At 38.5% G+C, this 12,095-nt stretch overlaps 1 protein-coding gene across 2 annotated transcripts in view; it reads left to right on the forward strand.

Annotated features, from left to right (window-relative positions):
• The window catches only part of topbp1 (DNA topoisomerase II binding protein 1), a 60,406-nt gene that overhangs the window by 29,004 nt on the left and 19,307 nt on the right, over positions 1–12,095 (forward strand). For both annotated transcript variants that reach the window (XM_072560475.1, XM_072560476.1), the window contains exons 15-22: positions 1,510–1,686; positions 3,451–3,557; positions 3,669–3,792; positions 5,686–5,829; positions 7,598–7,697; positions 8,520–8,706; positions 10,087–10,316; positions 11,544–11,677. In XM_072560475.1, the coding sequence (XP_072416576.1) occupies positions 1,510–1,686; positions 3,451–3,557; positions 3,669–3,792; positions 5,686–5,829; positions 7,598–7,697; positions 8,520–8,706; positions 10,087–10,316; positions 11,544–11,677 (1,203 nt within the window). The remainder of the gene's footprint in view (positions 1–1,509; positions 1,687–3,450; positions 3,558–3,668; positions 3,793–5,685; positions 5,830–7,597; positions 7,698–8,519; positions 8,707–10,086; positions 10,317–11,543; positions 11,678–12,095) is intronic.

Raw genomic sequence — 12,095 nt, forward strand, 5'->3', positions numbered from 1 at the left:
TCCACTCACCTTAAAATCCTATGACCTCTAGATTTGGACTCCCTTGCCCCGGAGAAGAGAGCTTGGTTATTCACCCTATCCATGCCTCTCATGATTTTTTTTAAAGCCTCATTTAAGGTCACCTCTCAGCCTCTGACACTTTAGGGAAAACAGCCCCAGTCTCTCCTTTTAGCTCAAACCCTCCAACCCTGGCAACATCCTTTGTAAATCTTTTTTTGAGCCCTTTCAAGTTTCATAACATCCTTCCTATAACAGGGAGACTAGAGTCGCATGCAGTGTTCCAAAAGTGACCTAACCAATGTTTTGTGCAGCTGCAATATGACCTCCCAAGTCCTATACTCAGTGCTGATGAATAAAGACAACTATACCAAATACCTCCTTCACCTATCTTCACCCTCTGCAACTCCACTTTAAAGGAACAATGAACCTGCACTCTAAGGTCTCTCTTCCTCAGGACCTTACTATTAAACGTATAAGTCCTGCCCTGATTTGTCTTTAAAAAATTCAGCACCTCAGATTTATCAAAATTAAATTCCATCTGCCACTCCTAAGCCCATTGACTCACTTCCAATTTTGATGTCATCTGCAAACTTATATCTCCTATGTTCACATCCAAATCAATTTATATAAATGACAAAAAGCAGTGGACCGATCTAACAAAGATTTAACACTCTTCACTGGTAACCTGTCTATTGTTTACAACGTTTTCAGTTTCAGGTTTCAAGGATCTGTATTGTTTAGCTTTCTGTATATTAATTTGTTCTTAAATTAGATTCTCGACAGTGTGGAAACAGGCCCTTCGGCCCAACAAGTCCATACCAACCCTCCGAAGAGTAACCCATCCAGACCCATTTCCCTCTGACTAATGCACCTAACACATGACATCCTTAATAATGCATTATACTTTGTGGTGGACATGTAGTTGAACTATTTTTTTAGCCCCTATCCAAACTCCTTTCTTCCTAACTCTATCCGTGATCTGCTCTTTGCCTGTTTCTTCCCAGCCTGACTATTAAGGTAAATAACCAGCTAATCTGTTTGAATGATGCTGCTTGAGGGGAAAAAAAACATTAGTCAGGGCACCAGGTGAACTCCCAATTCCATAATAATAGAATGACAAGCTCCAGTCATAGGTTTCCATTGAAAGGTACGATCACCAGTAAGACTGTGTAAAGTGTTGTAACCATTCCTGTGTAATAATTCAGTAAGTGACGATGGTAGACCTTAAGCTGTATTTTTTATTTAAATAACCTTGAATTTTACATTCCATGTATTGTTACATTCTTAATAATTAACATTTTATATTTCAATCTAAAGCTGTTATTTATTTAATGTCACAATAGGCAAACTCTGATTTAACACTTAACATTGACTAACTAAAAAGCTTGCTACTTGCTTTGTTCTTGCAATTGAAAACAACCGAATCCTTTGGTGTTTTATTCGACTGTGATCTTTCCAAGATCTCTGTGCTAAGTTGGCGATTTTGAATCATATTTATTTTTCCTATAGGATGCATTGGCAGTTCTGGAAACTCCTAAGAATCCAGATCAGCGTAACAGAAAGATGAGTACTCCACTATCCGAAGTCATTGGCAGGAATCTAAAAGTAGCCCTGGCAAATAGTACACGGAACACCATGGTGCCAACAGCAGCCAGTCCACAACTTCATGTGTCTAAACCAGCACAGGTAAAATAAAAGTGACATTTATACTTTAGGCCAAACCAATAGATGAAGGACGCTGCTTTTGTATTCCTATTCTAACACTCTAAATTTAAAGTATTTTGGCATCAATTTGCTTTTCCTTGTCTCTCGATTTGTGTCTTTCATCTACTACTATAAGCACTGATTACCAGAGGCACTGTAAACTGTTTTGGGTACTATGACTTTACTGCGCAATTTAAAACAATGTTTTCTTGTCCTGTCAGTCTTAAAACAGGTCATGTTTACTTGTAGAGTCACAGAGTCATACAGCACAGAAAAAGACCCTTTGGTTCAATTTGCCTTTACCAACAAGACATCCCTATCTGACCTGGTACCATTTGCCAGCATTAAGCCCAAAGCCCTCTGACCCATCTCTATTCATGTTTCCATCCAGATACCTTCTATATGTTGTAATTGTATTCACCTTCACCACTTCTTCTGGCAGCTCATTCCAAATATGCACCATCTTCTTTGTGAAAAGGTTATCCCTCAGGCAAGTTTTAAAATCTTTTGTCTCACCCTTCCTGTGTAGCGTTGGTGACTGAGGGCAGACCTTACAGATGTTTATTAAATCAGGAGGGGCATGGGATAAGGTAAATAGACAAGGTCTTTTTCATGGGGTAGGGGAGTCCAAAGCTACAGCGCTTTGGTTTAGGTGAGAGCTGAAAAATTTAAAAGGGACCTGAGGAGCAACTGTTTCACACAGAGGGTGGTGCGTGTGGTTGGGGAGGTGGGGGGGGAGGAGTAAAAAGCCCCAGCCTATCCAGCCCCTCCCTGTAACTCAATGCCTCCAGGTCTGGCAATTTCGTGGTAGATCTTTTCTACATCCTCAAGTTTAACAACATTCTCCCTATAGAAGAGAGACGAGAATTGTATGCAATATTCTAAAAAGTGGCCTGACCAGCTAGAACATAACATTTCTAATGAATCTTCAAATCACAGTATGTTACAATGAAAAAGTAGAATATTGGCCCATCTAGTCTCTCCATTGCTGGTATACTGCATTGCGCTATCTCTAATCAAATCACATTTACTGCTTTCTTCCCATATGCTTTAAGTTCTCTTTTATCAGACAAATACACTGTTAGTCATTATGTTCAACGTTATGTTGTAAAGTATAAGTGTATTAAACCTTTTTAGGAGTGCTAGCAAACAAATTTGACGTGGCTGTGATTTGTTTTGTGCCTTTGTTTGTTGATGCTACAATCTATATTAGTGCCTTACACAGGTTTACAAAATTGAGGGGCATGGATAGGATAAATAGACAAAGTCTTTTTCCTGGGGTCGGGGAGTCCAGAACTAGAGGTTTAGGGTGAAAGGGGAAAGATATAAAAGAGACCTGAGGGGCAACTTTTTCACACAGAGGGGTGGTACGTTTCTGGAATGAGTTGCCAGAGGAAGTGGTGGAAGCTTGTACAATTGCACCATGTAAAAGGCTTCTAGACAGGTATATGAATAGGAAGGGTTTGGAGGGATATGGGCTGGGTGTTGGCAGGTGGGACTAGATTTCGTTGGGATACTTGGTCGACATGGACTGGTTGGACCGAAGGGTCTGTTTCCATGCTGTACATCTCTATCACTCTATGAATCAGTGCTTTTTTCAATTAGAATTATTTCTAACCAAGTGGTTTTGTACAAAATGGAATCATTTTTCTCTGTTTTGTAATTCTCTCCTTAAAACCTAACCAAAGTAAAGTGCAACATGTTCATTATAACTCTTATCCTGTCTCTTTTCTCAATCCTTTACAGGAAGAGCCTAAAGTTCTGGCAGACGTAGTCATTTGTGTGAGTAAGAAGCTTGGTAAGAAACAGGGGGATTTGAATGCAATTGCAGCCTCCCTGGGAGCAGATTACAGGTATATGTTTATAGGTGCTAAGTTGTCACTTCTCAATATAAATGTTTCCTATATTAATCAGCTTGAAATGAACTTTACACTCCAAGTTACACTTTGCATTTGTATTTTTAGATGGAGTTTCGATGAAACAGTAACCCATTTCATCTACCAGGGACGGCAGAATGACAGCAATCGAGAATACAAGTCTATCAAAGAAAAGGGCATACACATTGTCTCTGAATATTGGCTATTTGCAGTAAGAGAAATATTTTTCCCTTTACAGCTATCAATCTGGGACCTGGTGAAAATATGTTCTTGGCCAGAAACTCAAGTTTTCCAACAGTAATGCATTGTAGTTACTGCATTCTAAAGGACTTGAGGGATTTGGGTAGATGGTACGTGTATGGCACATGTAAGGGTGGCGTTGAGAGGAAAGACCAGTCATCATTTAATTGAATGAGGGTAACAGGCTCAGAGGCCTATTTCTATTTTGCATATTCTAATAATAAAAATTGATCAGACGTTATTGATCTTTCGTTAATACTTTGTTTCATTTTAATTTCACCAATGGTAGTTGAGAGACATGGATGAAAAATTGATATTAATGATAGGTGTATTGCTCTCTACAGAGCTGACCTATTTTCTGCTATTCACACCTACCATTAATAGCGTTCAAGTTTAACACTCCTGTACCATCTTTAAACTCCCTTTGCCTTTTGCTATAGGCACCCTCACCATCTATTCAACCTGACCTCCCTGCCCCCCCTCTCCACCATGTCTCCAATATAAAAGCATTATTTTCTAGCCAATTAGTTCATTTTCTAGTCCATTCCAATTTGGGACTCTTCTTTGAAACACAAACTCTTTCGCTCTGCACATTTTACCAGGACTGTTGAGTTTCTCCAACACCTTCTGTTTTTACTACTTTAACAAACTTGAATGTGTGAAGCAAATTCTGTCGAGTCCTTCTTACATTCTTTTGATGCTGCTGAATTTATGTCATCATGTTACCAGCTTCCTAATAAGTGTAAATGGTCTGCATTTGATTTTTAGCAGATTTGATTGACATCCACAAGGGTAATTGATTTTCCTGTTCAATCTCTGGTTGTAAACCATTGCTAATATATTTCATTATCACATTTGTTTGTTTTTCTGAATGAGAATTCCATTATAAATATTCCATTAGATGGAATGAGCTCCAGAGGAAGTGGTGGAGCTAGTACAATTGCAACATTTAAAAGGCATCTGGATAGTTATAGGAAACGTAAGGGTTTGGAGAGATCTGGGCCAGGTGCTGGCAGATGGGACTAGATTGGGTTGGGATATCTGGTCGGCATGGATGAGTTGGACGGAAGGGTCTGTTTCTGTGCTGTACATCTCTATGACATGATGGCTCAGTGGTTAGCACTGCTGCCTCACAGAGCCAGGGACCCGGGTTTGATTCCAGCCTCAGGCGACTGTCTCTGTGGAGTTTGCACATTCTCCCCGTGCCTGCGTGGGTTTCCCCTGAGTGCTCCAGTTTCCTTTCAAAGTCCAAAGATGTGCAGGTTAGGTGAATTGGCAATGCTAAATTGCTCATAGTGTTCAGGGATGTGTAGATTAGCTGCATTAGTCAGGGGAAAAGTAGAGTAGTAGGAGAATGGGTCAGGGTGAGATACTCTTCAGAGGGTCGGTGTGGACTTGTGCCAAATGGCCTGTTTCCACACTGTAGGGATTCTATGATGATTCTATGAAATATTGTTTTAAGATATGAGTAAAACTCACAATAGTAACTTGGCTTAAATCCTTTACAAACTAAACTGGAAGAACTAGAAAATTGAACAGATTTACAATCTATCTATTGGCTTGGAATTATAAACCTGGGGTTAGTGATTAAAAATTGGCTAATTAACAATTTGCTTGTCTTAATATTGCTCCTTGGAAATTATATCTTTAGTTTGTCACTCTGAAATGTTCAGGCATGTTGTGATTGCTGTTTTAATTAAATCTATAATGTCGAAACAGGCTATTTGGCCCATTTGATTTCAAATGGTCTTTATGCTCTGCACGAGCCTCCATCTAAGCATCTTCATTTAATATTCCACTGTAGTTTTATAGTTTATGAATAGTTTGTCAATTGGATTGCTAATTCTGGAACTCTTATATACAGTGTGCTGATGAACAGAGGAAGGTGCCTGAATCTCTCTATCCTCACACGTATAATCCAAATATGAGTTTGGATATGAGTGCAATCCAAGAAACCAGAGTGTCCACACAGACGTATCTTTCTCAAGCAAGATGCAGAGAAGAACAGGTATTGTAGAAATGTCACCGCTCCAAAGAAGTACCATTTATTTCATTCCAGATTGAGAAGAATGTGATTTCTGTAGTAAATATCCAGGAGTTATTTAAATTTCACATATATACCTTAAAAACATATCACTTTGCAAAGCTTGGTGAAAATACAGGGTTCTTTATGATTGAACCCTTTATTTGTTCACAGTATTGCCTTAAAATGCAAACATCTGTGTCTTCCCATTTCTGCCCTCTGCTTATAATTTTTGTTTCACCCTCTGTTATTTCAAGTAATTTTTCCTCTAATTTCCCACAAAGCATGAATCAGCAACAGCCATGCCAGTAAGCTAGATGTCTCATAGCATGTTTTTAGCCTGTATCTTCATCTTATTAGCTGTGTGGCTCTTAAACATGAATTCCAAGCTCAGCAGATATCTGTTTTCTTTGCATCTCAAGAGGTTTGACAAAGAGTGATACAAATTAGGACATTGAATTTGCATTGTCAATTTTTTTCCTAAATGCTGTACATTCTCAGTATCTCCACAACTATTCAACCATTTAGTTCATAACCAATTCATAATTGGAGCAAAAGGAAATTTCTCAGTACCTTGAGAAAACAGCAAGTTGGTGCTGCATTGGTCAGAATATATGTATGTTCTGTAGGGAAATAAATTAGCTGTTAAGTATATCACCCTTCTGTGTTGAGTTTACAACAAGTTACACTCCCAGCTGGTACACCTTGGGCATTGCAGGGAAGACATTTTACTTTCAAAGTCTTTAGGCAAAATAAGTTGACATTAACTTGGAACATAGTTTATATAAAGGGACAGAATTGATTATTGTGAAGTTGTGACATTATTAAGGCTATCTTTTACCTGATTTGTCTGAGCGCATTTCTTGGTATGAAAAGATTTATCAAAATTTCTTCTGGTGGGGGAGTCCACAATAAACCTTAAAATTTGAGCAAGGTCATTCAAGAATGATGTCATTACAGGCTTTCTCATGTGAAATGGAGTTAGAATCTGGAACTTTTGTTTCCAGAAAGACATTGAGGCCAAGTCAATTGAAAGTTTCAAAACTTGGGTTGCGAGGATTTTATTAAGCAAATGTATTGAAGGTTTTGAAACTAGGAGAGGTAGTTGTAATTAAGATGCAGACAAGTTATGGTTGACAGAGGCTTAAGAACTCAAATGACCTATTTCTGTTCCTATGAAGGAAATCATCTTATCAAGTCATAAGTTTCTCTGGATTATGGTTCTCTGTCAAATGTTAACAAATACTTTTGACCAAGACTAAAAGACATACATGCTTTGCTCTTTGCTAGTTTGTGCAGCTACTTAGACAGTATATGCTTTCTGCAGTTTGGTTTAAGTAAATCTAATTTTATAAACTTTTTGGAACTTCAAAACAACTTTGCATTGACTTTGAAAGCTTCACACTATCAAAAATAATACACTAATCTATCATTGCACTACTGTTTTAAAGTATAATGTATATGAATTGCCTCAGTCTAGGATATATACTGAATTAGTGGTGCTGGAAGAGCACAGCAGTTCAGGCAGCATCCAACGAGCAGCGAAATCAACGTTTCGGGCAAAAGCCCTTCATCAGGAATAACTCATGCTCTATGCTGACATTTTTAAACGAAACAGACTTGCATTTATTTGCATAGTTCTGATATTTCACCATTTGTTATTTTGATAAAAGTCCAAGCAACAAGTTATTAAATGTCATTTCATTTTGCTGGTTTTCCAATGCAAAGAAATGATTACAGTCTCTTTTGACAGACTTCTGCCATGCCAGAGGCTGAGGAACTAGAAAGCGAAAATGACGAACAGCTGAAAGTTGGGAGAACTCTCCAGAATGAACAAAGCGAAGAATGTGGAGGTGAATACGATCAGTTGGTTATCATGCAGCAAGTTCATTCATTTTGCTATTTGTTCTTTACGTCTTGTTCCTGTTTAGAGGCGAAGCAATGTTTGTCAACATTAAAGGGCTAAGTGGATCTTGTCATTGTATCCTTGAAATTACTGTTGCCAATAATAAGAGGTATGTTCTTAAAGTATTTGTATAGTTGTATAATTTCCCATTTAAACAAGGGTGCTAGCCCATATAATTTAAATCTGGTTCACCTAAGGGGTAGCATCACAGAGAGGGTGGTGTGTGTACAGAATGAGCTGCCAGAGGAAGTGGTGGAGGCTGGTACAATTACAACATTTAAATGGCATCTGGATGGGTAGATGAATAGATTAAATTAGATTTTAGATTGCATTACAGTGTACTCTATGCTACTTTCTCCCCACCCCCACCCCCCTCCTCTCACTTATCTCTCCACCCTTCAGGCTCTCTGCCTGTATTCCTGATGAAGGCTTTTGCCCGAAACGTCAATTTTTCTGCTCCTCGGATGCTGCCTGAACTGCTGTGCTCTTCCAGCACCGCTAATCCAGAATCTGGTTTCCAGCATCTGCAGTCATTGTTTTTACCCATTTCTGACAGCATGCAGGGCAAATAAATATCATAAACATATGACTTTGGACCTTTAGAAAGGGTACAGCTGAGGACAGATGCAAAATATCTAAGCGGGAAATGGGATTAACTGTAACACATCTCTGTTATCCTGGATTTAGATCCTCGTATTCTGATATGTTTTTGAAAGATAAAAGTCTGGAGTTCTTCAAATTTGTCATACATGTTCAATCTTTGTTGTAGATTTGACTGAAACTTCAGAAATGAGAGAGAATTTCCAACGTCAGTTACAAGAAATAATGTCTGCTACAAGAGTGGAGAGGTCAGTAGGGCACCGTGGAGCCATGTCAAGAGGAGCACTGGAGTACTCTCCCACATCAGCTGATAGCGCGGTTCGTTCTGGACGGAGCAGAGCGCTGGAATCCCTCAGGTGCCTGATGGGTATTTGACTTTAGGGCTATCATTTGAGCTATATGTATTAGCCTATTTAATTACTTTATTTTTTTACAAATGTGAAATATTTGTGTCCTTTTGCAAACTGTATTGTGAAGTGGGATCTTGTTGCACCTTATTCCAGTGGTACGTTTTGTCTAGCTTCTGCAAATGAATTTTCATTGTCTGGTAAGGTCCTGGTGAGTGTTGCTGAACAAAGAGACCTTGAATTGCAGGTTCATAGTTCCTTAAAAATGAAGTCGTAATAGATAGGATAGTGAAGAACGCATTTGATATTCTTTCCTTTCTTGGTCAGTGCATTGAGTATAGGACGTGGGAGGTCATGTTGCGGCTATACGGGACATTGATTCAGCAACTTTTGGAGTACTGTCTCCAAAAGTGCTGCATTTCTAGTCTCCCTCCTATTGGAAGGGTGGTGTGAAACTTGAAAAGGTTCAGAAAAGATTTATAAGTATGTCACCAGGGTTGGAGGGTTTGAGCTAAAGGGAGAGGCTGAATATGTTGGGGTTATTTTCCCTGGAGTGTCAGAGGCTGAGGGGTCACCTTAAAGCGATTCACAAAATCATGAGAGACATGGATCTTTTCCCTGGAGTGGGAGAGTCCAAAACTAAAGGGCATAGATTCGAGGTGAGGTGAAACATTTAACAGGGACCTATGGGGCAACTTTTTCATGCAGAGGGTGGTGCGTGTATGGTATGAGCTGCCAGAGGAATTGGTGAGGCTGGTACAATTGCAACATTTAAAAGGCATTCGGTTGGATATAAGAATAGGAAGGGTTTATAGGGGTATGAGCCAATGTTGGCTAATGGGACGAGATTAATTTCTGATACCTATTCGGCATGGACGAGTTGGACCGAAGGGTCTATTTCAGTGCTGTATATCTCTGTGACTCTTATATATCTTTATCATATACATTTTTTAAGTATGATTGAAATGTTTTTTAAAATGATTGTTTGTTTAGTCAGTTTGTTTCCTTATGTTTGCAACTCAGCTGAATTGTTGAAGTGTCGTCTTCAGTTTTACAGCTATGTGTCTGTACATGGTGCATTATTCAAACTGAAAATTCAGTATTTACATTTTTTTTAAAATGAGAGCCTTTTACAAAATATTAATAGGACAAAAATGTGTAAAATTCTTTGGATTTCTGAAAAATAAATTTCAGAAATGTAGTAATGTTTTTAAAATGATAATAATTAAATTAAAAGTATTCTTAATAGTTTTGAAAGTGAAATCCACAGGTCATTTTGAGCATCAGTAACTCATTTAATTAGAGCCAAAAATAAGTCATTATGAAAGCATAACTATTCTACCTCACATTTGTACTTCCAAGTTAGTTTACTGGAGATTCTGTCTTTAGGCGCTCACATTCAGCAGTTGCAGAAATCAATACAGAGCCATCACAGAATGAGCAGATTATCTGGGATGATCCAACAGCCAGAGAAGAGAGAGCCAAACTAGCCAATAACATGCAGTGGCCGGGCAGCCCCTCTCAGTACTCTGAGCAATTTCAGAAAAATACAGAGCAAGTGGAGGAAAGAAATGCAAAACACAAAGACTCTTTAACTGATTCAGAAATTGCTGCAATAGGTATGTTAAACTAATTCCATGTGTACTTTATTCGTTTTTATGCTGAATCGTTTAACACCTTTTTCGAGCGATATCTGATATACTGTGAAGGTTAATGCATTTTAAAATTAATTTGAGTTATGCTGATGGTGGCCAGTAACTGTTATTTTCCTACTGGTTAACAGTGAATAGAAAAGCTTTGGAGTTGCCGACTTTAAAAAACAGTTTTTATTTTCAGTGGGCAAATGCAAAACATTGCAGTTGCTGGAAATCTGGCATTTGTATAGAAACTGCTGAAATTAGCTGTCAGGTTGGGTAGCATCTGTAGAGAAAGAAATTCTCTTAGATTGAGAAAGAGGAAGTGCAGCAAGACCAGGGTGTTCTTGTACACTAGGCGCTGAGAGTAAGCATGGAGGTGCAGCAGGTGGTGAAGAAGGCAAATGATATATTGACCTTGGTAGTAAGAGGATTCATATATAGGGCCAAAGATGTCTTGCTATAATTGTACAGGACCATTGTGAGACCATACATGGCATATTGTGCAGTTTTGCTCTCCTTATTTGAGGAAGGATGTTCTGGCTGTGAAAGATGTACAATGAAGGTTTACCAATTTGATTCCTGGAATGACAGGACTGATGTATGAAGAGAAACTGGATTGATTATGACATTGTTCACTGGAGTTCAGAAGAATGAGGGGCATCTCTCAGAAACCTCTAAGATTCTAAAGGGGTTAGACAGAGTAAATGCAGGAAGGATGTTACTATGACCAGGAATTCCTGGACTAGGGAAGACAGTTTAAGGACCAGAGAGTGGTGAGCCTGTGGAACTGTCCGCCACAGAAAGCAATCGTCGCCAATATATTGAATGTTTTTAGGGAGTAGTTAGATAGTGCTTAGGGTGAAGGGTACAAAGCGTACAGGGAGAAAGTGGAAATGGGGTACTGAGTCAGATGATTAACCATGAACATATTATATGGCAGAGCAAGTTGGAAGGGATGAATGGCCTACTTGTCCTATTTTCAATGTTTCTATGCATCTGTCTCCCTACTATTTGGATTCTGTTTCTTTTAAAAAATAAATAAAACGCTGTTTCAGAATAAGGCCTCCGAGGAAAGGTAAGCAATGTGTTCAGAATGTGTGCTTTGTTTTAATATTATTAAATTAATCCTTCAGAGGTTCATTGAGTGCAACATGTGCATTAGCAATATTTACGTGCAAAAATATTATATTAATTCTTCTTCTATAACAGAAATTCCTCAGTGTCTTCCTGTAACAAATGGTGACATTCTGATGAAGGATGATCGTCTCACCCCTACACCTCAGGCTCCTAGTATAGCATTTCCACTGACAAAACCACCTGTGGCACCACAGCCTAAAGAACAGGTTGGCAAACACTTTGATTTATTGTAATGGTCGAGTAAAATGCATATGTGTGTTATGTTTAGATGAGAGAGAATGTTGCAGCAGAATTTAAATGAGTAGAGGAAGAACCCAGGAGAACTAGGCTAAAGTTCATTTAACTCCTCTGACAGCAAGGCTGTTACTGCATCCCAGTGCTTTTGATTCTAAGCCCAAAAGTTTTTTCATCTGTCCTTAACATTGCAATTGTTTAATGGTGTTTTTACAAGCCCTTTCTTGTACTATTTTGCAGGATTTGCCTTGTTTCCCAGGCAGTACTCATCGATTTTGTTTTTAATTTTTGTTTTTGTTTATTTTGCTTGTTTATGTTTTGTATATTTGTTCATGCTTTTTAACATTGTATTGAGACAGACATTTTGACTTGTATCAATGTAAAGTGATA

This window comes from Chiloscyllium punctatum, chromosome 41 (assembly GCF_047496795.1).
Source record: "Chiloscyllium punctatum isolate Juve2018m chromosome 41, sChiPun1.3, whole genome shotgun sequence".
NCBI classification, from domain to species: domain Eukaryota; kingdom Metazoa; phylum Chordata; class Chondrichthyes; order Orectolobiformes; family Hemiscylliidae; genus Chiloscyllium; species Chiloscyllium punctatum.